The following is a 26,930-nucleotide window of genomic DNA, read 5'->3' on the forward strand; positions in this document are numbered from 1 at the left end:
GACATGAGTAAAGCGTATGATAGAATTGGGTGGGATTATTTGAAAGCTGTTTTGAGCCAGATGGGTTATGATAGTTGGTGGATCCATTTGATGATGAAATGTGTTTGTTCAGTTTCTTATCACGTCACTCATACAGGTCGAGAGATAGGTCCTATCTTCCCTAGACGTGGAATCCGTCAAGGGGATCCTTTATCACCATACTTGTTTATTCTTTGTGCGGAAGGCCTCACTACGTTGCTAAGAAAGTATGAACAGAACAAGTGGATCCAAGGGGTGAAAGTGTGCAGAAACGCCCCAAGTATTAGTCATATGCTGTTTGCGGATGATTTATACTTGTTTTGTAGGGCTAATCCAGAGCCAGCAGAACACATGTTAAGGTTGCTGCAAACTTTCGAAAAGGGGTCAGGTCAGAAGGTGAATCTGCAGAAATCATCTGTGTTTTATAGTACGAATGTGCCTGGGGATATGAAGACGTAGTTGGGTCAAGTGCTTCATATAAGCGAGGCTGGTGAGAACTGTATGTATTTGGGCTTACCCAATATGATGAGCAAAAGCAAGACAGCTACGCTGGGTTTTCTCAAAGACAAGGTCAGACAGCGAGTCTTGAATTGGGATGGTAAATGTATCTCTCGGGGTGGGAAAGAAGTGTTGATCAAATCAGTAGTCCAATCGATACCTACATATGCTATGAGTGTATTTCTTCTTCCGGAAGAGATAACAAGGGACTTGGAGAAAACTATGTCACATTTTTGGTTGAACTCTAAGTCTTATGATAGAAAGAGTATTCATTGGATGAGCTGGGCGAGGCTTAGCAGACATACGTTCTTGGGTGGTATGGGATTCCGAGACTTGAAAGATTTTAATCTGGCTATGATTGCGAAGCAAGGCTGGAGGTTCCTCTCGAATCCGTCATGTCTGGTAAGCAAAGTCTACAAGGCAAAGTACTTTCCAGATGGCAATTTTTTAGATGCTAAGCTGGGCAATAACCCAAGCTACATTTGGAGGAGCATTTTTGAAGCAAAAGGGATTGTAGCTACAGGTGTACGATGGATAGTTGGGTCAGGAAACTCGATCAGTATTCTAGGCCAACCATGGTTGGGAGAAATTCAAAACCCATGTATTACGTCGAACACTCCGGGATTATTAAATCATAAAGTGTCATATCTTTTGGCCGTTGATCGGAGAGAATGGGATATGGACATTTTTAGGGATATGTTCAATGTTAGGGATCAGAAATGCATTAAAAATGTTCAGCTTAACCAGGAAGTGGGGGAGGACATAGTCTACTGGAAGAAAGAAACATCAGGTGAGTTTAGCGTGCGGAGTGCCTATAGACTGATTCAAGCTCAAAAGCAGCACTGGCACTACGTATCCAATGATAATTTCTGGAGAAAGATATGGAGAATCAAGGCTCCTCCCAAGGTCTTAAATCTCATCTAGAGGGCATTATCATCATGTTTGCCAACGAATACGATGCTGAAAAATAAACATGTTCCGGTTGAAGCTCTTTGCCAGGTATGTAAGCAAGAAGAGGAAACTACATTGCATGCTCTACTTTACTGCCCGTTAGCAGCGCAATGTTGGCAGATGGTTATTCCAGATTTCCAATGGTCAGATTTTCAAACTCTTAATCAGTGGTGGGAGCAGATTCTAGCCATGTATGATAATGACAAGAGAACTGTAACTGCAGCGGTATGTTGGTCGATTTGGAAAGTAAGGAACGAAGTAGTCTGGCATAGGAAGCATACTCGAGTTTTTGTTGTTATCGCACGAGCCAAGCAATACCTTGAACAATGGACATTTGCCCAGAACAAAGTTTCGATATTTCGTTTCCCAAATTTAAGTGAAGGAGACGGAAGTAGTGTTTGGGTAGCGCCACAGGGGTCAACAATCAAGGTGTCGGTGGATGCAGCGACTTTTTGAGAGTATAATTCTCATGGTGTGGGCATAGTTGCTAGAGACTCAAAGGGTGATCTGGTGTTGGCTAAGACAGTGTATAAGTTGGGGATGGTTGGGTCGGAAGTGGCAGAAGCCATGGCAATAAAGGAGGCCCACAGTTGAATCAAGAAGTTACAGTAGCATGAGGTGGTGGTAGAGTCAGATTGTCTTGTGGCAGTGCAAGCATTTCGAAGTGCAGTGGCTATGGCTTCTCCATTTGGACGGCTTGTTGCTGAGTGCAGGAAATTAGCTCAAGAACTTAACACAGTAAATCTGTTTTTTGTTAAACGATCTACTAAATGACGGCTCATGACTTAGCTCGGTTGTCATGTTCTTTTCCGGATCGAATATTCGATAGGAGTTCTGTTCCTATTGGTGTCGAGGTTGTTTTGAAAAGTGATTTGAAGTATTAATAAAATTGCTTTGTTTGTCAAAAAAAAATAAAAATAAATTGTATCTCTATTTTATTATTTGTGTTCAATAGCATGGAATTAGAAGTAGTAAATTTCAAAGCTATTCATCTATAATCACTTAACAAAAGTTGATGTATAGCTGAACTAAAATTTGCTATTATTATAGAACTTCTTTTTATTTTGCAGTTAGATACTATTGTTACTTCTTTTGTTTGCGCATAGTAGGCGTGTCCTGATAAATATTCTTGAACAAATTATGTACACATCTATCAGTCTGATCATTATGAACTCCGAGGTTACAAAAATTTCAAGAACTTCAAGTGCAGCACTGATGATAATCACAGAGATAATGAGATCATAAACAAGTTGTTCATAAACAGTAAGTATCTCTAAATTACATTTATAGATGGTGATAATTTAGAAAACTCCTTTTCTTTCTCCTTAAGAACCCGTACAAAACTATTTTAAATTTAATAGCCATCATTTCATCTTGACTCCACCTCTTTCCATCATGAGACGACAAACAAATTATTTATAAACATCAAATATTTTTAAGTGGCATATGTTGTCGGTAAAAAAATAGAAAACTCTGTTCCCCTCAAAAATCCGTTATTAAATACAGTAGCTGCAATTTCATTTAACGTCTCATCCTTTGCCACTCCCCGCCCCGATAGTGTTCCAAAGAGGTTAAAAAAAATTACTGCAAAAAATGACAAGAAAATGAGTATCAGAACACCCTCTCAAAATTTCATATATAAATATCCATTGTGTGTACATTGATACAATGATACAAAAGAGGCTTCTATACATTTTCTTAGATGAGAGTGTAACTATTAGTATTAGAAGAAACAACAACAATCCTTGAATGGCTGTAGACAAACTCCTGCCGCATACCCTGAGTCTTTGCACTCATCGTTGCAGTCCATGTCTAACTCCTTGCATTTAATTGAACAACCCCCAAACCGCCCTTTTACTTCGATTTCAGACACTGAAACCAAAAAGATCATTACTTGTAAACTGTACAACAACAAAATTGGCATAGTTGATTAATTATACAATGGATGCTTGCCTGCTTGTGCAGTTGTGTGCTATGAAAATAAAGTGTGTGAATTACATAAATCTTGTGATGAACGTAGATTACCAAGAGAAGCTACTAGCAAAATAAGGGCAATCCATGTCACTAGCTTCTTAGAAGTGGAAGAAAAACTGATCATGCACACCATTTTTGCACTAATCTCTTTTCGATTACAAGTGTGATCTACAATGTACTCTTAGAATACAGTATATATACTAGCTATGCAGGAGTTTTGGACAGCTGTGTATACTGAAAAACCAATTAATTACTCACACTCATATCTACTTTCTGCTTACTGACTTTTGATATAGATAGAGATTGCTGTATTCTTTGACTGCAACAGCTCTGAGAAAACCTAAAAATAGCATGTATCATCAATGTTGCATAGGCATTTGACAAATGAATATCATGTGATTTTTTTAAAAAAAAAAAGCAAAATATTTTTTTTGGATAATTAGTATCTTATGAGAAATATGTCTTTTCAAAGTGGCCCATCAGTATACCTTAATATATAATAATAAATATTAACGGTGCATTTTATATAAATTATTAGCCATTAATAAATTATGGCTAAATATGAAAACTTATAGATATAGAATTTATTATATATTATAAATTATAAATATATTTTTAATTAAGGTAGAGGTGGAAAAATCAAAGGTTGTAGAATAATTTGAGTGCTAGCTAGGTTTGCGAAAATGATAAAATTAAAAATATCTACTTACATTAGAATTTTGGATTGAGTTAATTTAGGATTTTGAATTTGGGGATTATTAGGTGTTTGATAATGAGTTTTTTGTATTATAATTACACGTATGAATGAAGCAATATTGGAGTTGCGATAATTTTACTTTCGGTAATTCAAATTAAATAATGGTATTAATTTGTAACAATAGTAATTAATTTGAAATAAATTATTTTTTTGTGTTGTGATGATATTTTAATTCGAAATCATGGTTATTATTTAACTTCGTATAATGTTGAATACGTCATAACTGAAACTATCTTTACAATTCTTTCAGGGATGGATAATTTTGACGTTTTAAGAATATGTTACCTGGGTCGAATCGCTATAACATAATTTAGGATAACGGGTATTATGTTAGTGAAGATGTTTGGGACGGTGAAGGGAGAGAGGAGTTGGAGAACTATTGTGGTAATAAGGCGTTGCGGGATTGGAAGTTAAGAAGACCGCAGAGGGAGTTGTTACACATGCTCGGGTTTGAGATATTTGCAAACCCCCATGTTGTGTTACGAATGATACTAAGTTGATATCCGCTTTGGTAGAGCGTTGAAGACCAGAGACCAACACTTTCTTTATGAGGCAGAGGAAGATGACTGTTACGTTGGAGGATGTGGGCTTCATTCTAGGGTTGCCTGTTCATGGGGAGGCATTGACATGAGCGTTATCTTTGTTGTTTGACGGATATGGTAGAGAGAAACCCGAGAAGAATAATATGTTGGCCACTATTATACATACGAATGCGTATTTATAATTCGTGATGGGTGCTATATTCTTTTCTACGAACAACAAGGCTTTTGTTCATGTTCGATATATCAACCCTCTACTTAATATGTGGGAGATTTCTTACTATGTTTGGAGTGTAGCTGTGTTAGCTCACTTATGAGGATTGGAGAATGTTGCGAAGAAGGTTAACAATAATGAGTTCATATATATTATTTATTTGATAATTTTTGAAAATTTTATTTAAAAGCTAGCTTTAATAATTAAACACATCATTTCTAATAACCACCAATATTTTACGAAATAAAGTCAAGACATAAAATTCCACTTAAATTGAGAAATATAAACTCGAATTAACTTTGAGTTTCAGTGTCATACTTAAATTTTAATCGATTCGTTACAAAATAATTTCTGAAACCGAATACTCAGAACTCGAATCGAGTTAGGGGTTCAAATTATGTACTTAAATTGAGTACTTGGTCTATTTACTGATTTTTAAAACACTAATTAAAAGTAATTAAAGAAATATAGTAACTAGCTTAAAGTTAGGTAGTAACTCTCTCATAAAATGATCAACATATTTATACATAAAATGATAAATTCCTCGTATGAGACTAAACACACACATATATATATACGAGTAGATAATATAATAATATTTGTTTAATACACTAATCAAGCCACCAACTATGACCCTTAATTAGAGATGTTCAAAAAATTCGAAACTCGAAATCCGATCCGATCCGATCCAGAAAAAAGCTCAAAAAGCCCGATCCGGAAAAGGCCCGGCCCGATTCGTCCCGGCCCGCGAGCCTTAAATGGGCCTCCTTTTTTCTCGAAAATTCGGCCCGGCCCGAAACCCGAAAAATCCGGATAAAAGCCCGGATTTAACAAAGCCCGGATCTTAAAAAGCCCAGATAAAAGCTCGGTTCAGCCCGGATAAAAGCCAGAGCTTTTTGAAAATCCCGATTAAAAAACTGAATTTTTTATATGAAATTTGAAAATATACAATACTTTTTATGATTTTTAAAATATTATATCATAATATTAGAAGTAATTAAGGTATATATCATTATTTATATATTATATGAAAAATAACTATTTATTTCGGTGTCTAAACTACTCTATCTGGTATATCAAGATATTACTTTCTCCGGTATTTAAACTACTCATAATTCGATTTACAAAATATTAAAATAATTTTTAATATATAAATAAAAATCCCGAATAAAGCCCGGTTTGGCCCGATATTTCTTAGGAAGCCCGGCCTGGCCCGATTTTTAACAAAGCCCGGCTCGATCCGTTTTCAAAAAAATCGGGTTTTTTAAAGTTCGGATATAATGGGCTTTTTGTTCATCTCTACCCTTAATACCGTAAATTGTTCATGGTACAAAATAGTCTAAATCATTAAATTTCATAGTTTCACATAAACTTAAAGAAATATCTTCATTCACAAAATTAATCAAAAGAAAGTTAAAATATGGAATTACCAACCAAAAATAAAGCTCAAATAAGACATCAATTTATTTACACCATATATAAATAAACTCAATAGTTGTTTGAACATGTCTAAACACATGGGGCATGTTTGGCAACGAAAAATAAGTCAGCTTATTAGCTTATCAACGAGTATCTGTCGATCAAATTTATAAGTCGAATTTAAAACTTATAACCTGATAAGATTATTGTTATTAACGACGTACTTTTTCTCCACTTATTTTAAATTTTTGTTTTTTATTAATTTTAGTTATAAAATATATATTTTAAATGTTAATCTAATTTAAAATTCACGAATTAAGAAAATTAAATTTTAAAAATAATTATTTTAGTGTATTTAAACAAAAACAATTCTGACTTATAATAAAAATTATCCAAATACTTATATAATTTATAATTAATCATCTACTTATTACTTAAAAATCACCTATTAAACAAATTCATTGTTTAAGTACTAAATTACTTATTTTAAGATTTTTCAAACAAACACATAATATGCGAACAATCCACAACACCAAAACTTAACAACCCTATTCAATAAATAAATTTCTTTGCAATTATAAGCATATAACATAAGAGTCAAGATTTATAAAATCCCCTCTTTCATTGCCAGTCCATAATATCCAAAGACTCTAAAGAACATACTTATAATAAAGCTCAAAACCAGACAAAACATATGAACATAAAAATTGCTTAATGGCGCATTTGGTAAACTTGATTTCATTTCAAATTTTATATTTGATCAAATGAGTTGTTTGAGAATTTGAATTTGAATTTCATTTGAAATCCAGGATATTCAAATATTAGTATAAATATGAGAATTTGAAATGACAACTCAAATCCTGTCATTTAAAATCTCTCGTTTAAAATGAAATGTAAGTTTTCAAACGCTCTCTAAATGACAATATAAATTAAAAACAAATAAAAAAACGTCTTAATAATCTCTAGATTTCTACGATAGCGACTAGCAAGTTTGTATCAATTCAAATCATTTATGCCTTTTTTGGAAACAAGCATTTTATTTTAAATGAAAGATTTCAAATGACATAATTTGAATTCACATTTCAAATTTCCATATTTGCACTAAAATTTGATTGTCTTGAATTTCAAATTAAATCTAAATCTAAATCCAAATTTTTTAACTTATCCAAATATGTTATTTGATCAAATTTAGAATTTTAAATGAAATTCAAGTTACCAAACGAGCACTTATTTAATTTAAAGGATTGTAATTCATACAGTTATTTAGCATGGGTCTTCATCGTACTCACCTATCATTTACTTGATAAAAGACATGCCCCGAGATAAGAGCGAGTAAACACAGTTTTGGGTCGGCGAGAGATAGAAATGACAAAAGAGAAGCAAATCACATTATTATTTTGTGGAGTTCATAACATAACAAAAGCCTGCTAATATTTTTTTATTAGTATTTCGGGTTCAAGAGTTTGAGAATGAGGTTTCGATTTTGAGGCTTAATTTGGATTGTACTTAGCTGCTCGTACATTTGTGGTACAGAAATTTATCAGGTTCTTATATATTTTTTCAACATATATGTAATATCCCGTAATTTTTAGAATTCGATTAATAAAAGAATAATAGAATAAAAAGGATTAAAATTAGATAAGGACTAGGATTTAGAATTGAGTTAGACTAATGGGCCTAAAATTTGGATCACATTCTAATACAGATAACTTGTAGGTTAAGATATAGGGTTTTGTAGCATTATAAATACACCATATTCGTCTTCCTCGCCTTAATTAATAAAATTCGTAGGGTTTTATTCACATAAATCAGCAATCTTGTAAAATTCGTAGTAAATTCATCGTGAGTCGGAATTCAGTGATTCTGGACTTTTCGGAGAGGTCTTTTCGTTATCTTCAACTTTCGTGTTTCGTGTTTTCCAATATAACATCGTTTAATGGGTCAAAAAGGCTATATTCAGATCTGGTCAGGTTTTGAAGTAAGTTTTCGATCAATCTTGCTAGTATTTTCAAAATTGTGTGTTGTGCGTTTATATTTGATTATCAAAACTTGGGCTAAGTGATCATATATTTGATATTATTATGTGATATAGAATATGTATCGATGTGTATATGTGATGTCTAGACGATAATTTGAGATCTTTGATTTGTGCCATGGTTTGTGAAAATATCGAATAAGAACTTAGGACCGCAGTCACCGGATTGTAGTGACAGTTTTCAGAAAATTTAGGACCGTTATCACCGGGTTGTAGTGGTCTTGGAATGAGTTATTGATTTTGGAATTATTGTTGTCTATGTGCCATGTGTATTGTGTGTATCGAATAAGAATAAGAATAAGAAAGTGTATCAAAAGTGTTTGTTTCGTATATCGTATCGTATAGATTATCGTATTTTGTTATATGTGTGTGTGTTACTTGGCCTACTAGTTGGATCGATTGGTCTCTTGCTGGGCTGTATAGCTCATTCTTACAATTTCAGGTTTCGCCTAAGAGTTCGAGTTGGATAGCATTGGAGTTCGAGGATCTTAGTATTGGAGTAGATTGACTTTTGGACCGCTTCCGTTAGCTGCGCCTTTGTAATAGACACCTTTGTAATAGATTTTCGTATTAGTAAATTGTATTTTATTTTAGTTTTGATTTAGAATTAATAGTCCGGAAGTGCGGGTCGTAACAGTTGGTATCAGAGCAGGCTGTTCTTCGGTGTGTATTAGTTATGGGACTAGTACATTCCCTAGGATTCGATCTTGTGGACCATAGTTTAAGTTTGTCCTATAGGAGATTAGCGAGAGTAGACGTATAGGTTTGTTATGAATTTGGGGACCAAATTCTTTTTAAGGAGGGTAGTATGTAATATCCCGTAATTTTTAGAATTCGATTAATAAAAGAATAATAGAATAAAAAGGATTAAAATTAGATAAGGACTAGGATTTAGAATTGAGTTAGACTAATGGGCCTAAAATTTGGATCACATTCTAATACAGATAACTTGTAGGTTAAGATATAGGGTTTTGTAGCATTATAAATACACCCTATTCGTCTTCCTCGCCTTAATTAATAAAATTCGTAGGGTTTTATTCACATAAATCAGCAATCTTGTAAAATTCGTAGTAAATTCATCGTGAGTCGGAATTCAGTGATTCTGGACTTTTCGGAGAGGTCTTTTCGTTATCTTCAACTTTCGTGTTTCGTGTTTTCCAATATAACATCGTTTAATGGGTCAAAAAGGCTATATTCAGATCTGGTCAGGTTTTGAAGTAAGTTTTCGATCAATCTTGCTAGTATTTTCAAAATTGTGTGTTGTGCGTTTATATTTGATTATCAAAACTTGGGCTAAGTGATCATATATTTGATATTATTATGTGATATAGAATATGTATCGATGTGTATATGTGATGTCTAGACGATAATTTGAGATCTTTGATTTGTGCCATGGTTTGTGAAAATATCGAATAAGAACTTAGGACCGCAGTCACCGGATTGTAGTGACAGTTTTCAGAAAATTTAGGACCGTTATCACCGGGTTGTAGTGGTCTTGGCATGAGTTATTGATTTTGGAATTATTGTTGTCTATGTGCCATGTGTATTGTGTGTATCGAATAAGAATAAGAATAAGAAAGTGTATCAAAAGTGTTTGTTTCGTATATCGTATCGTATAGATTATCGTATTTTGTTATATGTGTGTGTGTTACTTGGCCTACTAGTTGGATCGATTGGTCTCTTGCTGGGCTGTATAGCTCATTCTTACAATTTCAGGTTTCGCCTAAGAGTTCGAGTTGGATAGCATTGGAGTTCGAGGATCTTAGTATTGGAGTAGATTGACTTTTGGACCGCTTCCGTTAGCTGCGCCTTTGTAATAGACACCTTTGTAATAGATTTTCGTATTAGTAAATTGTATTTTATTTTAGTTTTGATTTAGAATTAATAGTCCGGAAGTGCGGGTCGTATCAATATATGTATCTAATATTGGATCGTTAAATAAATAATATATTTTGAATTCTTGTAAAGAATATAATTTTTTTTATGTTAATTAATTACACACGCACACTCTATGATTCGAACTGTTAACATCTTATAAGGGGAAAACAGCTCAATCACTATAAAATTATTATTCTCTAACAAAGGATCAAGACCTAATAGCTAGATCATAGTTGTCCTATCCTACATCTATCAATATTTCCATGTACCTCAAATGAACTAAGAGATTGTTTGGAAACTTGCATTTCATTTCAAACGAGAGATTTTAAATGACAAGATTTGAGTTGTCATTTCAAATTCTCATATTTATACTAATATTTGAATGTCCTGGATTTCAAATGAAATTCAAATTCAAATTCCCAAACAGCTCATTTTATCAAATATAGAATTTGAAATGAAATCCAGTTTACCAAACAGGTCATAATGGCAATCAAAGATATTATGTGCCAAACAAGGCTTATCCTTAAAAGTTATAAAATGGCAAATTATAGATATCTGTTTTTTCACCCCTTAAGAATTTATAGAGGGGTGTATTCAATCAAGATTTTAAAGAATTTTTTTGGATTTTTGAAATCAAGAGGTATTCGATTTGGATTTTAAAAAATCCTTTAAAATTTGATGATATTTAATAAAGATTAGAAAAAAGCCTTTTACAATTGTATTCAATTTAATTAGATTTTAAAAAGTCTACTGAAATTTGGCGGTATTCAATTTGGATTTTTAAGAATCCATCAAAATCATATCGTATTCAAAAGCCCGTAGATTTTTTTTTATTTGAAAAAGTTGTGGATTTTGATGGATTTGCTAGTTCATTTTTAATCTTTTGAAATTTCTCTAAAATACTTGAGATTTTGATGGATTTCTGAAAATTTTTACAAAATCGGGGAGATTCTGCAACATTTGTTTATCACGGAAAAAATATTGTTCTCTAGCAAAGGATCAAGACCTAATAGCTAGATCATAGTTGTCCCATCCTACATCTATCAATATTTCCATGTACCTCAAATGAGCTAATGACAATCAAAGAGATCAAGTGCCCGTTTGGGAAATCTTAAAATAAGTAACTTATGACTTAAAATGATTAAGTGTGAAATAAGTGATAAGTTGATAAATACTTATAAATTTTATGAGTGTTTGGATAAATTTACTTATAAGTCAGAAGTTTTTTTACTTAAATGAATTAAAATAAATAATTATTAAATACAATTATCTTAGTTCATGAATCTGAAATTAGAAAATATTTTAAAATTTATATTTTAAAATCAAAACTTTAGAAAAAAGTGAAAAAATGAAAATAAGTTGGAAAAAAGTACGTTACTGCCAACTTTCCACTTATCAGCTTATAAGTTGTGAATTCAACTTATAAGTTGGGTCGACAAACACTCATCAATAAGTTGTTACGAGCTTATAAGTCATAAGTAGCTTATAAGCCGGTAGCCAAAAAGACAAACAAGGCCTTATCCGTAAAAGTTCTAAAATGGCAAATTATAGATATCTGTTTTTCACCCCTTCAGAATCCATATATTGACTTTAACATCGACAATTTTAACACTTCTTTCGTGAATGCAGCATTATGGACTGTCAAAGAACCAAAAGATTATCAAAACACCCTCTTTTTATTTTGTTTTATAAGCCATTGTACCCACATCAATACTAGAAAAATGGCTTTAACATGCACAATGTTGATGAAAGTTCAGTTAGGAATTAAGACAACAACAATCCCCTATAATGCAACCTCCTCCACTGAACCCTGAGTCTCTGCATAACTCATCACAATCAATCCCCACGCTCGCGCATCTTCCAAAACATTGTCCCACAGACCCTTTCTCACTAATTGCAGACACTGAAACAAAAAGGTATATCACATACATTAGTATTATCAAAGTAGCAGAGCTAGATAATAGGCCTGTTATTCATCAAAGTCGCTATCTGCACTGCACAAGGATAATTTAGAACACTCTTGGATATTATTGTTAAATATATGATCCTATTGGGGCCTTCATCTAAAACCTTAAGGCCATGTTGAGTAACCAACTCATCTAAAACTTTAAGGTGTTAGAGGAAGGCCCCAATAGGATCATATATTTAACAATTATGATATTAAATTTGTTATTTATACACTGAGATATGTTCAATCTTATCTGCTGTACATATCTGATTCGTGATGGACATACTTACCGAGCGAGATGATTAGCAGAACAAGTGAAATCCATATCACAGGTTTCTTGACAATGACAGAAAAATTTGTGTTCTCCATTTTTCTATTTACTTGTTTATTGCTAGTGATCAGCAACAGAGTCTCCAAAATCTCAATATATAGAGCCTTTCAAAAGTATTGACAACTATAAGGAGACATACCAGTCTACTCCGTAACTCATCTCTAGATATCTGCTTGCGAGTCGGGATTTGTTTGACTTTATATTTTTTGGAAGTTTTCAGTCAGAAAAGTTTATATTTAGGAAAATATTAGGGGTACAAAATTGATCTTCAAAATAATTACAAAATGCTACTCCCTTTATCCCTAAAAACGTTTGTGTTGGACAGGTTTGCCAATACACACTTTTGATTGTTAATATCTTTAATTTCGTATTAGTATTAAATATAAAAATTTTATTGTATTAAAATACTCATTAATACGGATCCAACAAAATCACTTATGATTATGTTTGATCTTATAAATTAGACGTAAATTAATAGTCAATCACTTAACATGAACAGTACAAAAAGTCAAAATAAAAAACACATTATGGGATGGAGGGAGTATGTGTTAATCTTTTATTTGTTAAATAAAACTTGACCCCCGCATTCACGCCAATAACACTAATAAAATTATTTTTATAACTTTTTATGTAGCTTTAGCATTACTCTTATATTTAATCATACATCAAAGATTCTGAAAATCAAAACCCAATAATACTAAATCAAGATTTAACAATTTCGACAATATTATAAAAGGTCTTTAAAACTGTTTGGTACTCCCTCCGTCCCTAAAAATATTTCCTATTTATGTTGGACACGTTTGCCAATGCACACTTTTGATTGTTAATATTTTTAATTCCGTATTAGTATTAGATATAAAAACTTAATTATATTAAAATACTCATATATACGAATTCAAGAAGATCACTCATGACTGTATTCGATCTTATTATTTAACGTAAATTAATAGTCAATCGCTTACCATGAATAGTGTCAAAAGTCAAAATAAAAACGTATAACGGAACGGAGGGAGTATTAAATTTAAATATTAACAAATATTCTAAATTGGTGTGATATTCAAAAGCTTAATTAATTGTAAAGGATTTCTAAACTCGTAAGTTTTAATTTTTATAACTTTACAATCTAGCATAAGTCCAAGGGATTATGATGGGTTTAGCAACTAATTGTACAACTGAGCTGATATTAGCAATGATTTATAGAATTTGTTGTCAGAGTTACGTATTTATCTTATTTTGTTTCCGCAAATTTAGTACACATGTATCCACTACAAGAAAATAAGTTTAAATATAGTCGAATAAATTCAACTGTTCTAAATTTAACAGGTCTAAATTCAACCTCGATTGAATTTATGGTTAACCTGAAAGTTTGACCGTGTAATAAATGAGAGTAAGTTTTATGAATTTATGAATTGCAAAATATATAAAACTGTACAATAGCTACAAGAGCTTTTAGGTCACCATAACATTTCTCAGATCTAGTTTTCTGTATATCTCTTAATCTGTTATTCTAGCCTCTTTTGTCTGCTCTACTTATCTATATATATACAAAGTAACTTTCTAACCAATTATAACAATTATGTTACATTTCTATAAATAGAATGACAGTTAAAATTAGTGGCTAGTGTGGTGAGTTTGGAGGATGAGTATGCTGAGATGGTCTAACTGGATTAATATTAACTACTCAGATTACGTCTCATATTTTTATTCATAAAATGATCCGTGATTCGTATTTGATTAAAAGTCAGATATGATTATACTTTTAACTCATTATATTTTTAAGTAAATAATATTATATAATATAATGTAATATTATTTTATAAATGGGTGGATAATATTTGACTGGTATCGAATAGAAGATAATTTCCACCGTAGCAAACATTAACTCTGTCAGAAACTTTTTTTGGAGAGAAAAGAAAAAAAATGTAAAGAATACATTTCTTCAACTTGTTCCCGAACAACTTTTATGAAAGAAAGGAAAAGAAAACTGTAGATTTGGAAAGAAATTTTTTTTATTTTTGTATCAAAAATCTTCTCAGTTTTGAAAAAATGAGGAGAGAAGGAAAATTGATTATTTTCTATTCTTTTCTTTTCTATCTTATATTCGGGAACATACACGACTCGACGACTCGGCAATGCTTCATCGCCAGGTCGCCAGGTTGTTTCCGCGTATAACAGGAGTTTGAGCTCTAAATAACTGACAATATCCTGCAGATTTCGATTAGAAAAGACACAAGATGAGATTTAACTGGACTTGCTTCAGATCAAACATTCGATACTTACGATCTGTAACACCTATAGATACAGCCACAACATCATCATCATCCTCAGGTATTAATCTTACACCCTTTCCTCATTCACATTGTCTTCACATTAACCCTAATCATCCTCAAAAACCCTTTATTACTTCTTTATCAAACCCTAATGCTCAATTACAACAGTTACTTTACGAGAAATCGAAGGTTGGTTTCGATAAGCTCGATGATGCTCTTCTCGTGTTCGATAAAATGCTCAAAATGAAACCTCTGCTTCCTGCTTTGAATTTCAGTCAGCTCTTAGCTGGCCTTGTTCGAATGAAAGAGTACTCTGTAGGTGTCTCTGTGTTTAGAGATATGTACATTTTATGCGTTCCCGTTAATATATTTACCTATACTACTGTAATCAACTGTTGCTGTCACCTGAATAGACTTGATTACGCCTTTTCATTGTTGGGCGGAATCATTAAGCGTGGTTTCGTCCCAAATATTGTGACCTACAACACTCTTATCAAGGGCCTTCTATCTCAAGACAGGCCTGTTGAGGCTGAACATTTGTTTAAGAAGCTTCTTATATTCAATGAGGTTCAGCCTGATGTAGTTACCTATAGCATTATCATCGATGGTCTATGCAAAACTTCAAATACTTTAATGGCTGTCAAGTTGTTTAGAAATATGGGGAAGAAAGGTTGTATTCCCAACACAGTGACTTATTCCACCCTTATTGACGCTTTATGCAAAGACCGACATGTTGACCATGCACTCGGTCTTCTTTCTCAAATGAACCACAAAGGCATTTCACCGAATGTTGTAACCTATAGTTCATTAATTCAAGGTCTATGTAACTTTGGTCGATGGGAAGATGCAATTCGATTGCTAGGAGAGATGAATGCTAGGAATATCTCTCCAAATTCGCATACTTATAATATATTGATAGATGCATGTTGCAAAGAAGGAAAGGTTAAAGATGCGGAATCTGTGATGGAATTGATGATTCAAAGAGGTCAATATCCTGATGTAGTCACGTATAGTTCGCTGATGGATGGATATTGCTTGTGTGGAGAAATTGATGAAGCATTAGAGGTGCTCAAAACCATGAGGGGAAGGGGTATATTGCCTGATTCTCGTACCTACAATATTTTGATAAATGGTTATTGTAAAAAGAGGGAAGTAGACAGAGCAATTAGTCTCTTTAAACAAATGCCCCTTGAAGGTTTGGCACCAACAATTGAATCTTTCAATACTATTTCGCAAGGATATTTTCAGGTAGGTAGAGTTGTTGAAGCACGGAAGTTTTTCCAGGAGATGCTAACCAAAGGTCATAAGCTGAATATTGTAACATGTAGTATCGTGCTGCATGGTCTTTGCGAGAACCATCTTGTTGGTGAAGCACTCTCGTTCTTTCACACAATGAAATGCGCTGGTGTACATCCAGATATAATTATTTACAATATTCTGATTGACGGATTGAGCAAAGATGGACATCTAGAGAAGGCAAGAAGTCTCTTTGAAAGCATACCTTCGAAAAGTTTGGAACCTACTGTCAGGACATATACAATCATGATCGGAGCATTTTGTCGTGAAGGGTTACTCGATGAAGCGAATGAACTATTTGTGAAAATGAAAGATAGTATTTGCTTGCCTAATGGTGCTACCTACAACACACTTATTCGCGGCAGTTTTTGCAACAAGAAGTACAGTGAGGCAAGTGCACTCATAGATGAGATGCGTGCTCGCGGCTTCTCAGAAGATGCATCTACCGTGTCCATGTTACTGGTCTTACTTGAATCAAAAGATCATGATCCTGCTCTTCTTGCTTTGCGAATGAAGTACTTGACATAGTTACCTTGTATAATTCCAAATCAGGCTTTGATAAGCTCGATAGTCGCTTCTTTTATTTCGGTTAAAATCTGCAATTGATACCTTTGTTTCCTGTTGTGATATTGAGAGTTCCTGTATGAATTTTGATCAGTTGCTAGCAACAACTGCTATACATATAATATTTTGGTGGATGCATATTGCAATAAAAGAGAAAAACTAGACAACTATTTATCTTCATGGAGAAATTGCAAATGTTCAGCATTTTGTTGCATGGATTGTGTCAGCCTGGTAAATAAATGAAGTACACTTCTTTTGAATAAGATGTAAGATTAAGGCAACAATACGGTGACATACACTCCCTGTTAGGTTATTTTTGGAAGAAGTATTATAGTGATATGGCACTGTCTTTGTTTCACTTGATGCATTCTAATGCTTACTCCTTTTAAATTCCTTAGTTTCTAATTGCAATGCTTACAATATTATTATCTGTATATGTATTCAACATTATTCTTCTAATGAGGCTTCTGTACTTTAAGACAACATTCTTGGTTGTGGCTTCTTAGGAGATCCTACACAGAGTGCAGATTTATTCAAGATGTAATTGCAGTGCAGATTCTGCTCCCCATTTTGAGGTAACAGAATATGACAATAGCCTTCATTTGTCAAACATGAACCACTCGGTTCACTGTTTGATCTGCCAGATTTTGTTTTTGCTAATTAATTGCACACGCGCCAGGGATCGAACTCCTGACCTCCCGCAAGGGGGTCAAGAGCTCAACCATTGCACCAACACTTTGTTGGTATCATTTCTATTTTTAATTCTAAAAAATTGTCTTCTACTATATACCTTGTAATCCGGGAGACTGGTGTATATCATGATCTCTGCTAATGGCAACTAATGTTCTAAAGTTTTGTTATTATGGTAGTTCTCATAATCTTTATCTAATAGAAATGTTTCAAGAGAAGGGGAAAACAGGAGGACGTGGAATTCAGTTGCAGAAAAAGCGCAAACATAGAATGTTATTAACATAATTGGATGTTATTACGGTAGTTGCGAAAAAGTCAACAAGCTATTTATTCGGTGATTCATTTACACGATGAAAGTGCAAACATGGAATTAGAAATGTTAAGATATGTTTTTAATTAAAAAATTGTTATTTGTTCATGTAGTGATTCTGATGATATAAGAAATCGCTGAAGTAAAAGAATGTTATTAACATAATTGAATTATGATGCTCCTTATTCTAATTTGATGCTTGAATTAATACTTTAATAGTCTTAGCAGTCAAAAAAATTGAATAGGTTTGTGACCTCGTAATGCTCGAGTAGATGTAATTGGTTTTAGCAGAAATCTGTATAACTATGGTTGTAAGTACTGTAAGATATTTATGTGGATTTGAATTTGAATGTTGTCTTGGTATCGCAGTCAAAATTTGACCTTAAGGCTATTTTAGGTTAATTGTTACTTATGTTTAGAAATATTATTTAACGAGTTTTAGTTTATGAGTAATCAAATTGTTACATCTTTATTCAGGTATCTTCCGTGAGCTTCTGTGGCAGTTCGTTAAAGTCTCAGTCATGCATATTTGGTGCTTCTGTTCCTGGGGATTCATTATCCTTACAGTTAAGAATGCATATTGTAAACTACTATTCACCATTATAAGTGTCTACTGTAATATATGCTGTTCTCTTTTCTATCCCCTGTAATTTTTACAGAAATCTAGTTCTCGGAGTATCCAACCTATCCAAGTTACGGCCCCTGAACAGCCACCTACCGTCCAGAGTAAGAAAAATACGTTGTCACCTAATGCATGGCAAGAAATTTGAGGAATTTAAAAATTTTAAGTCTGCTTAATTTTTTCAGAACTGGGAGGAAGACAAGATTTGTAATCAATGGTAAGTTATTTATTTTGTTGTGTTTTATTTTAGTGTCTCCAATTGATTCATTTTTTATTTAACAAGGCAAATTAGGAATTCCGTGTGTGACATTACATTATTCTTCAGATCGTGTGTGTCCGAAATGTGGACGTTTTGACCAAGTACCAACTGAAATGAGGGTTTTCACAACAGTTGACAAGGCTTCAGAACACAAAAAGGTGGGTGCAATCTTTCTTGTTCTATAGCTATCTCTCTCACGCACACAAATGTCTCTCTCATCTCTCTCAAACTTTCTTTAGCACTTCAATGTGAGTATTTAATACGTTAATCTGCAGGGTGGTTTGAAGAAAGTTGTAATTTTTTCTCCCTCAGCTGATGCTCCTATGTTTGTTGTGGGTGTTAATGAGAAAATATACAAAGTGAACATGGATATCATATGCACTACCAGTTGCCTTGCTCCTCTTGCCCAGGTTGGTTTGTAACTTTGTATAAATGCTACTGTATCTTGTACTGTAAGCCTGTGAAAGGTGCTTGTTCAAACTATAACATGACTCAATTTCTCTCAGTCAAACAACCAAGTGATCTTCTCCGAAAGTATAACTAAGAAAAAAACTAGTATATTAAATTTTGACATGGACAAATTCATATGGTATCATGGTTATGGCAACTGTGGACTCTGTAAATATTTATTTACGAAACAATTTGTGCAGGTGGTTCACGAGAGTTTGGCATTCTAGTGAGGTTGATGACTACTGTGCATGCAACAGCTGGTATTTATCACTCAAAACACATGTGTTATGCACTTCTGTTTGCATTATTATAATTTGTTATTTTCATATAACAAATATTCGCTCGTAAGGTAGGAGCTCGAGCTTTTCTAATTTTTAACCGAGCCGAGCTCGAGCTTCAAATTATTCGGCTCATAAGGTTCGCAAGCCTTATCGAGTCTCTAGTATTTTTTATTTTTTTATTATAAATATATTTTTATGTAAATATTTAAAATTTTTATATATTATTTATTTTTATCGAGTCGAACTCGAGCCGAACTCGAGTCGAACCGATCATATTTCGAATTTTTGCTAATAGTTAGTGAATTAATTCGAGTTTTCGAGCCGAACTTCGAACTTGAAATTAAAGATTCGGTCGAGTTCGAGTTCGAACCCGAGCCCGGACTATTTTAATCGAGTTCGAGCCGAACCTGTCATATTCGGCTCGGCTCGCTCGACTCGATTACACCCCTAGTTGAAACAAGCCCCAACCCGCCCTAATAAAAAAGATCATTAAAAATAAAGTGTGTGCATTACATAAATCTTGCTAGCGATCAAGAGAAGGCTTATTTAAAAAAAAAAGAAGAAGAAGATTACAAGAGAAGCTACTAGCAAAAAAACACAATCCATATCATTAGCTTTTTAGAAGCGGAAGAAAACTCAGGTACACCATTTTTGCTCTAATTTCTTCTCGATTACAAGTGTAATCTACAATGCACTCTTCAAATACAATATATACTAGTTATGTTGGAGTTTCGAACATCGACAAATTAATTAATTATTAACCATGCTCATCCCTTTTTAAAGTATATGCATTTTGGCTGTTAATTTGTGTTTGGATGATGGCCGAAAATACCAACTTAAGTTAAAAGTTAACAAAAGTACTAGTTTTAAAATTTGTCCCAAAAGTACTAGTTTCAAAAATTACTGGCAAGATACACATTTGTTATATGGGAATTATTACAGGTATTTGATAGATTTATATTACATGAAAAATAATTAAGAAATGTAATTTTTTTAGTTAAAAAATAATTAAAAAATGTAATTTCTTGTCACTCATCAGGGAGATCAAAACACCATCTTATTATTTTATTTTAGAAGCCATTGTATCTACATGAATACATAGAAATGGCTTTGCCTTGTTAGATAAAAGTTTAATTAGGACTTAAGACAGCAACATTTCCCGAAAATGCAAGCTCCTGCAGGAAACCCTGAGTCTGTGCATGCCTTATTGCAGTCCATCCCCAAGCCCTTGCAGTCTACAAAACATTCTCCAACAGTTCCGTCTACTCTAATCGCAGACACTGAAAGCAAAACCATCATTATGAATTAAAATCAGTTTTATAAAGAAAGCTGATACGTGCACACCCTGTAATATAACTTGTGTGTGCTTACGTGTACATGCAACAACAAAAATACCCAAAGTGTATGCATATAAATCTCGTGAATGGTGAACATCCATACCGATCGAGACGATTAGCAAAATAAGTGAAATCCATATCACAGGTTTTTTGGCGAGGAAAGAAAAACTCATGGTCTCCAGTTTGTTCTATCTGCTTGTGTATGTCCAAAATTAAAGTGTTGTTTTGGCTTTGGACGCTAAACACTTGACTATAAATATATGAATTAGGCATTTATGAACTGCGTTTATTTATATTTGTAATTAAGTTACATATCAAATTAGTAATGGTACAGTTTATCGGTTATGTTTAATTATATATGTTGTACAGTTATAAAGCTCTTTTTTATGGTCAAAGTCACACACACATTAGGAGTCGAAGCCTTGACCTCTTTTAGAGAAGTCAAGTTCCCGACCACTGCACCAACCTTTGTTGGTTACATAAAGCTCTTTAAGATCTCGACCACTGCACCAACAAGCTCTTTAATTACATACACTGAAAGTCTAAATCTAAAAAAAATATTATGCACAGAATGACACAGAGTATTGCAGAATAACAATGGACAAAAAATCAGAACATCCCCTTTACTTTTTATTCTATAGCCATTGCAAGTACATTAACACATACATAGAGAAATGGCTTTGATACATATTCTTATATGAGATGTTAATTAAGCATAAAGACAGCAACAATCTTTCTGTATAGGAATGCAACCTCCACCGTGAAATCCCGAGTCCCTGCACAACTCGTCGCAATCAATCCCCAAGTCCGCGCATTTTCCAAAACATTCTCCAATTCTCCCTTTCTCTCTATCCGCCGATGCAGAAACTAAAAAATAAAATTACAAATTATTAATTTTCTGAAGCTGATCTTATACCATATAGTATATACATTTGTTGAACCATGATATTTTCAACATACTCTTTTGTCATACAAACATTGTGTTTTGTGTGATTCTCCCCTTGTTTTGTGTGTGCTTATGTGCAGATGCAGCAAAATAAAGCACAAGCAGATAAAAGTCATGATGAACATCCATACCAAGCGAGACGATGAGCAAAATAAGTGAAATCCATATCACAAGTTCCTTGGCAATGAAAGAAAAACTCATGTTCTCCATTTTTGTTCTAGGTTACTGAGGTAATATGAAGTATTGACAACTCATCTCTATCTATCTGCTTGTGAGCTTACTTGTTAAATTGTAATTACTCATCTACAGATAACAAAAATAAGCTATAACTGCATAAAAATTTCAAAGATGATATCTGCATAGTGAGGATAAAGTTGTCTGCATTGATTATGTTGTGTGGTATTTCATTTTTTTTTAAAAAGACACTAAAATAGTTCAGGAATATTGAGTTACTTATATCTTGAATATTTCCTTCGTAAATAAGGCACTAAGATAGTTCACGAATACTGAATTACTAATAACTTAAAATATGTTCTTCGTAAAAAATTTATCTTTCTATATGTGATGATAAGTATATGAAACAATGAACCCACCACGGGTGTCCTAGTTGGTTTAGAATGTGACTTTAGGTGCTTACTATCCCAAGGTCACAAATTTGAACCCTCCGCGAGACACGGAAGTAAGTGTATTGTCATGCTCGGTGGGTAGAGTGTGCTAGCAGTCCTCCGGATTAGTTGAGGTGCGCGAAAGCTGGTCCGGACACCGGATTAAAAAAAAGTATATGAAACAATGCGCTGTATGAAACAACAAATTGTAGAACTCTGGTTTTCGCCCCTTCAGATTCCATATATTGGTTTGCTAATCGAAAATTTTAGTACTTCCTTTGTGAATGCGGCATCAGAGAACGTCAAAGAACAAAAACAATATCAAAACACCCTCGTAATAATTTGTTTTAATAGCCATTGTATCTGCATTTATAATAGAAAAATGGCATTGACATAAGCATCATTAGATGAAAATTTAACTAGGATTTAGGACAACAACATTCCCCTAGCAAGCAAGCTCCTCCGCGAAACCCCGAGTTTCTGCATAACTCATCGCAATCAATATGCAACTTGGCCACGTCCGAGCATTTTAATAAACATCCTCCAGCAGTCCCTTCCACTCTAATAGCAGACGCTGAAAGCAAAACCAGTATCATGAATTAATCTCTGTATTATAAATAATATAATCTGTGTGTTCTTATGCACATGCAACAAAAGCGCAAAGCCAACAAAGCGTTGATGCAGTGGTTGAGCTCTTGTACCCCTTGTGGGAGGTAGGAATTCGACCCTGGCGTGTGTGTGTGTTATCGATTGGCGTATGTGTGTGTTATCGATTGGCAAAAATAAAAAGGGATTTTCTATAGTGTGCCCAAGTGCACACCATATATGATTCTCATATAAAAGGGTTCTTCTTATTGGTGGTTGAATATTAAATGTTAATGACCCCTGCATTCTCATCGATTCCACCAATAAAAAGAGCTCATTTTTATTGGAGTTAAACGTTAGAAAGACCGAAACAAAAAAGCACAAAGCGTATGAATATATAACTTGTGAATCGTGATGAACAGCCATACCAAACGAGACCATAAGCAAAATAAGTGAAATCCCTATCACAAGTTTTTTGACAATGGAAGAAAAACTCATGTTCTCAGGTTTTGTTCTATCGCCAGAAGGGTTGGTTCTGGCTTTGTATGTTAATAACTTGATTATAAAGACATGAATAAAGCACTTTATGAATTTCATATATTTATATTTGTTTTGTGAGTTATATCAAATAAGTTTATGGTAATGATTGTCACTGTTTTGGGCTTGTTTTGAGGTGGATGATCGCTGCAAAACAAGAGAAGATATCAGGGTATCTCCGTTAAGAGTTGCCAAACATTACCAAACTCAATATATCAGATATTAATTTTGGTAAGGTAAGTATATTTTCTGAACAATAGTATGAATTATTAGCTAAAGAGGGATAGTTGCCGAGTTTGCCAGACAATAACAGAACTCTGATAGGTTGTCAACCAATAACGTCGTGTCGTCATACTCAGCGGAGGATCTAGTAAGGGGCACGGGGACACGTGTCCCCTAAAATAAAATTTTATATTTTTTTCATTAACTTTTTTGGAAATATATAAAAGTGCCCCCTGAAAATTAAAAAATATAAGGGTGTATTAATAAAATATGGTCAATGTCCCCTGAAATTTAAATTCTGGATTCGCCTCTGGTGACACTCCCTTAGAGCATCTTCAATGGGATTGGTTATAATAATTGTTGGTTAAATTGAACCTGTAAGACATTATGTAAAATTTGTTGAACCTTGAAGATATTTTGCTTCAATGGTATTAGCTATATTAGTTGACTATAATTTAAAAATAGCATGTTATTAATATTTTAGATTGTTATAAATAGAATATATCACTTTATTATGGTAATAATAATTGTATAATCTTCCTACAAATTTCTTACAGACTTGTAGTGGATCAACAAATATTCTCAAACAAATTATCAAGATTCTAGATGTCCATATTTAAACAAGGCGCTATTTAAACATGATATATTATTCGTAGGAAATATGACACCACAAATTATAGTACTTCCTGTGAATGCGGCATTAGAGACTGTCAGAGAATAAAAATAGTATCAAAAGACCTTATTATTTCAAATAAGCATTGTCAGATGAAGGTTAACTAGGAATTAGGACAGCAACAATCCCCTAGAATGCAAGCTCCTCCGCGAAACCCCCAGAGTCTGCATAAATCATCGCAATCCATCCCCTAGTCCTTGCATTTTCCGACACATGCTCCTGCAGTCCCTTCCACTCTAATCGCGGACACTGAAATCACAGACAGTGAAAGCCAAGCCATTATTACCAACAAAAGTCTGTTTAGTAAATAATGTAATTCGTGTGTGCTCATGGGGACATGCAATAACAAAAAGCGCAAAGCCTATGCATATAAATCTCGTGATTCGTGATGAACATCCTTACCAAGCGAGACGAATAGCAGAATAAGTGAAATCCAGATCACAAGTGTTTTGACAATGAAAGAAAACCTCATTTTCTCCAGTTTTGTTCTATCATCAAAAGTGTTGGTTTTGGCTTTGTATGCCAAACACTGAACTATAAATTCATGAATAAAGCACTTATGAGTTACGTATACGGCATTTTAGTATTTGTTTCGTGTGTTACATATGTGTAATTACTGATTAGTATTTCGGACAGTTACAGGAGAAGCTATTAGCAAAATAAATACAATTCTCATCACCAGTTTGCTTAGCAATTGAAGAAAAACTCATGTACACTATTGGCTTTGTTTTCTTGTCTATTACTAGTGTGATCTATGATGTACTATCTTAACACAAAAGCGCTAGCTATGCAAGAGTTTTGAAAACTGTATAAAAGTGACAAACCGATCTACCTACCCTCATTTTTACTCCCTCCGGGATCCCGGTGAAATGTATGCATTTCATTTGGGCACGGAAAAGTAGAATGTGTCAGAGAAAAAATAAGAAAAGTGGATAAAGTATCTTCGAAATTTCTCAATAACCACTTCGAAATGAGAAAGCATCTTTATTTTGCTTCTGACCGCCTGAATTGCAACGAGACAATCAGACTCAATGACCATCAAAGGCCATTTCGAATGAATACTCCAGCTCAACACTTCCTAAATAGCCATGGCCTCGACTAATTCTGCCCTCACCTTCCCTTGAAACCTCTTCGACTTAGGCTCGATTAACCATCCTTCTGAATCTCTAGCTACCAGCCCAATACCGTAAGCATCATGCTCCTCAAACGTAGCATCTGCTGCGACTTTAACTGTGTTATGTTGAGGTTTTGCCCAAGAAATCGCACCATCTCCTTCCGCCAGAGGCTGGAAAGGGGCCTTGAATGACCTAACTTGAGCTTCTTTACATTGTGTAAGGTACTCTTTGGCTCCAGCAACTATTATGTTAACCGTTGATGCTTTTTTGTGCCAGGATAGCTCGTTTCTAGCTCGCCATATTGCCCAGCATAATATGACAACCTCAGCTCGTTGGTTATTATATCTTCCATTTAGCACTTCTTCAATCCACCCACAGAATTCCATATCCTCTACTATGTAGATGCCTGGATCTAACGTTTTCCAGCACTACACTGCAAGGTGACACTGACACCCAACTAGAGCATGGTAAATTGTCTCAGGCTCAATCACACAAACCTAGTGATAGGCCAGAAATAACCAAACCCAAATAAAGGAATAGAAGCCAAAAGAGATAACACCCTAGGTCCAAACTGGGGTGGTCCCCGGTGCCACGTGGCACAAGACAAAATAGTCAACTGTCTCATGTTATCCAAAATGGAACAATTGCATCTCAGCCATTCGTGTGCAAAGATCCTAAGGCAACACTGATGGAAGAAAGACACCTGACCCCACAATCCATCCAAACCGTCCGTTCAATCACCAACCAAGAAGGATCAAAGGCTAGGATGGAAAGGTACAAACCCCAAAAACCCTAAATCTTGGGACCTATAAAAGGCCCCAAAAAGAGGGTTTTAAGGGTTGAAAAATATTTGACTGCTACACACATATACACACCACTATACATATTTTGAATAGCTCCTTCTTCCCTCTTCTTCTTCAAGAAAATCCATTTCTTACTCTCACACCGGAGTTGTCGCGGGGAACAACCTCCTCCGGTTCTGTTTTGCAGAGACCCCTACCTAGCAGGTTAACCTCACTCCAACCGCTACGGAAGCTGGGCCCTAGCACACGTGAGAGAGGAGAAGACCCGGGAAGAAACAGAGTTATCACCTAGCATCGAGATTGAACTGACACGTGTTTCTGTTGGAGTTGTAACATGATCGGAAAACAATTTGCTAAAGCCCTCCAAACAAGATTTAGAGCCTTGGGTGGATTTTTAATTTTCCATAGTGTTCGCCAAATATTAGCATTATCTTGACTACACCACTTCCAGTAAATACATGTATTCTTCAGCTTCCAGTAAATCGTATCTGTAACGCCATCAACCCCAATCGGAGTGTCGAAGATGCAAGATTGGTATATGTCAGTGAAAATATCTCGAACCACCTCCACATCCCAACATCTCCTGTCCACGTACATGAGAGATTTTACAGAATTAATTTCTATCGACTAAGACACTGTAATGACAAACGGATTGTTTTCATCCATCAACCACAGTTGCCCCAAAATAATGATGTTTTCCCCTGATCCTACCCTCCACCTTATTCCTGAATTCACTGTCTTCTTTGCTGTGAAAATGCTCCTCCATATAAAACTGGGGCTGCTTCTTAGTGATGAATGAAGTC

The 26,930-nt window shown here is 34.2% G+C and overlaps 4 protein-coding genes and 1 long non-coding RNA gene across 7 annotated transcripts; 2 read left to right on the forward strand and 3 right to left on the reverse strand.

The window, feature by feature from the left end:
* Window positions 1-2,701: 2,701 nt before the first annotated feature.
* On the reverse strand, window positions 2,702-3,645 carry LOC141678637 (uncharacterized). The gene is made up of 3 exons (XR_012557830.1): window positions 3,493-3,645; window positions 3,160-3,339; window positions 2,702-3,051 (listed from the first exon to the last, which is right to left on the reverse strand). It is a non-coding gene; the product is annotated as an uncharacterized LOC141678637 (long non-coding RNA).
* An 11,044-nt stretch (window positions 3,646-14,689) lies between these two features.
* On the forward strand, window positions 14,690-16,681 carry LOC141678792 (uncharacterized). Its single transcript, XM_074485184.1, has one exon. The coding sequence runs from the start codon at window positions 14,797-14,799 to the stop codon at window positions 16,654-16,656; it is 1,860 nt and encodes a 619-aa protein (XP_074341285.1). The 5' UTR covers window positions 14,690-14,796; the 3' UTR covers window positions 16,657-16,681.
* A 1,483-nt stretch (window positions 16,682-18,164) lies between these two features.
* Window positions 18,165-21,954, forward strand: LOC141678794 (glyceraldehyde-3-phosphate dehydrogenase GAPCP2, chloroplastic-like). Of its 3 annotated transcripts, none has more exons than XM_074485186.1 (6): window positions 18,165-18,258; window positions 18,352-18,531; window positions 18,640-18,731; window positions 18,849-18,983; window positions 19,224-19,283; window positions 21,668-21,952. In XM_074485186.1, exons 2-5 carry the CDS (start codon window positions 18,447-18,449, stop codon window positions 19,248-19,250), a joined length of 339 nt encoding a protein of 112 aa, XP_074341287.1. In that variant the 5' UTR covers window positions 18,165-18,258; window positions 18,352-18,446; the 3' UTR covers window positions 19,251-19,283; window positions 21,668-21,952. The 3 variants fall into 3 exon arrangements, 2 of the variants coding, with proteins under 2 accessions (XP_074341287.1, XP_074341286.1); XR_012557913.1 differs by having other exon boundaries at window positions 18,171-18,418; window positions 18,500-18,531; window positions 21,668-21,954; XM_074485185.1 differs by lacking the exon at window positions 21,668-21,952 and having other exon boundaries at window positions 18,171-18,531; window positions 19,224-19,539.
* Window positions 19,978-21,873, reverse strand: LOC141678795 (uncharacterized). Its single transcript, XM_074485187.1, has 3 exons — window positions 21,719-21,873; window positions 21,395-21,508; window positions 19,978-20,584 (listed from the first exon to the last, which is right to left on the reverse strand). The coding sequence occupies exons 1-3, from the start codon at window positions 21,795-21,797 to the stop codon at window positions 20,439-20,441; spliced, it is 339 nt and encodes a 112-aa protein (XP_074341288.1). The 5' UTR covers window positions 21,798-21,873; the 3' UTR covers window positions 19,978-20,438.
* A 3,333-nt stretch (window positions 21,955-25,287) lies between the features above and the next one.
* Window positions 25,288-25,710, reverse strand: LOC141680893 (uncharacterized). The gene has a single exon (XM_074486984.1). The coding sequence runs from the start codon at window positions 25,708-25,710 to the stop codon at window positions 25,288-25,290; it is 423 nt and encodes a 140-aa protein (XP_074343085.1).
* Window positions 25,711-26,930: the final 1,220 nt, after the last annotated feature.

Source organism: Apium graveolens, chromosome 8 (assembly GCF_009905375.1).
Source record: "Apium graveolens cultivar Ventura chromosome 8, ASM990537v1, whole genome shotgun sequence".
Lineage (NCBI taxonomy): Eukaryota > Viridiplantae > Streptophyta > Magnoliopsida > Apiales > Apiaceae > Apium > Apium graveolens.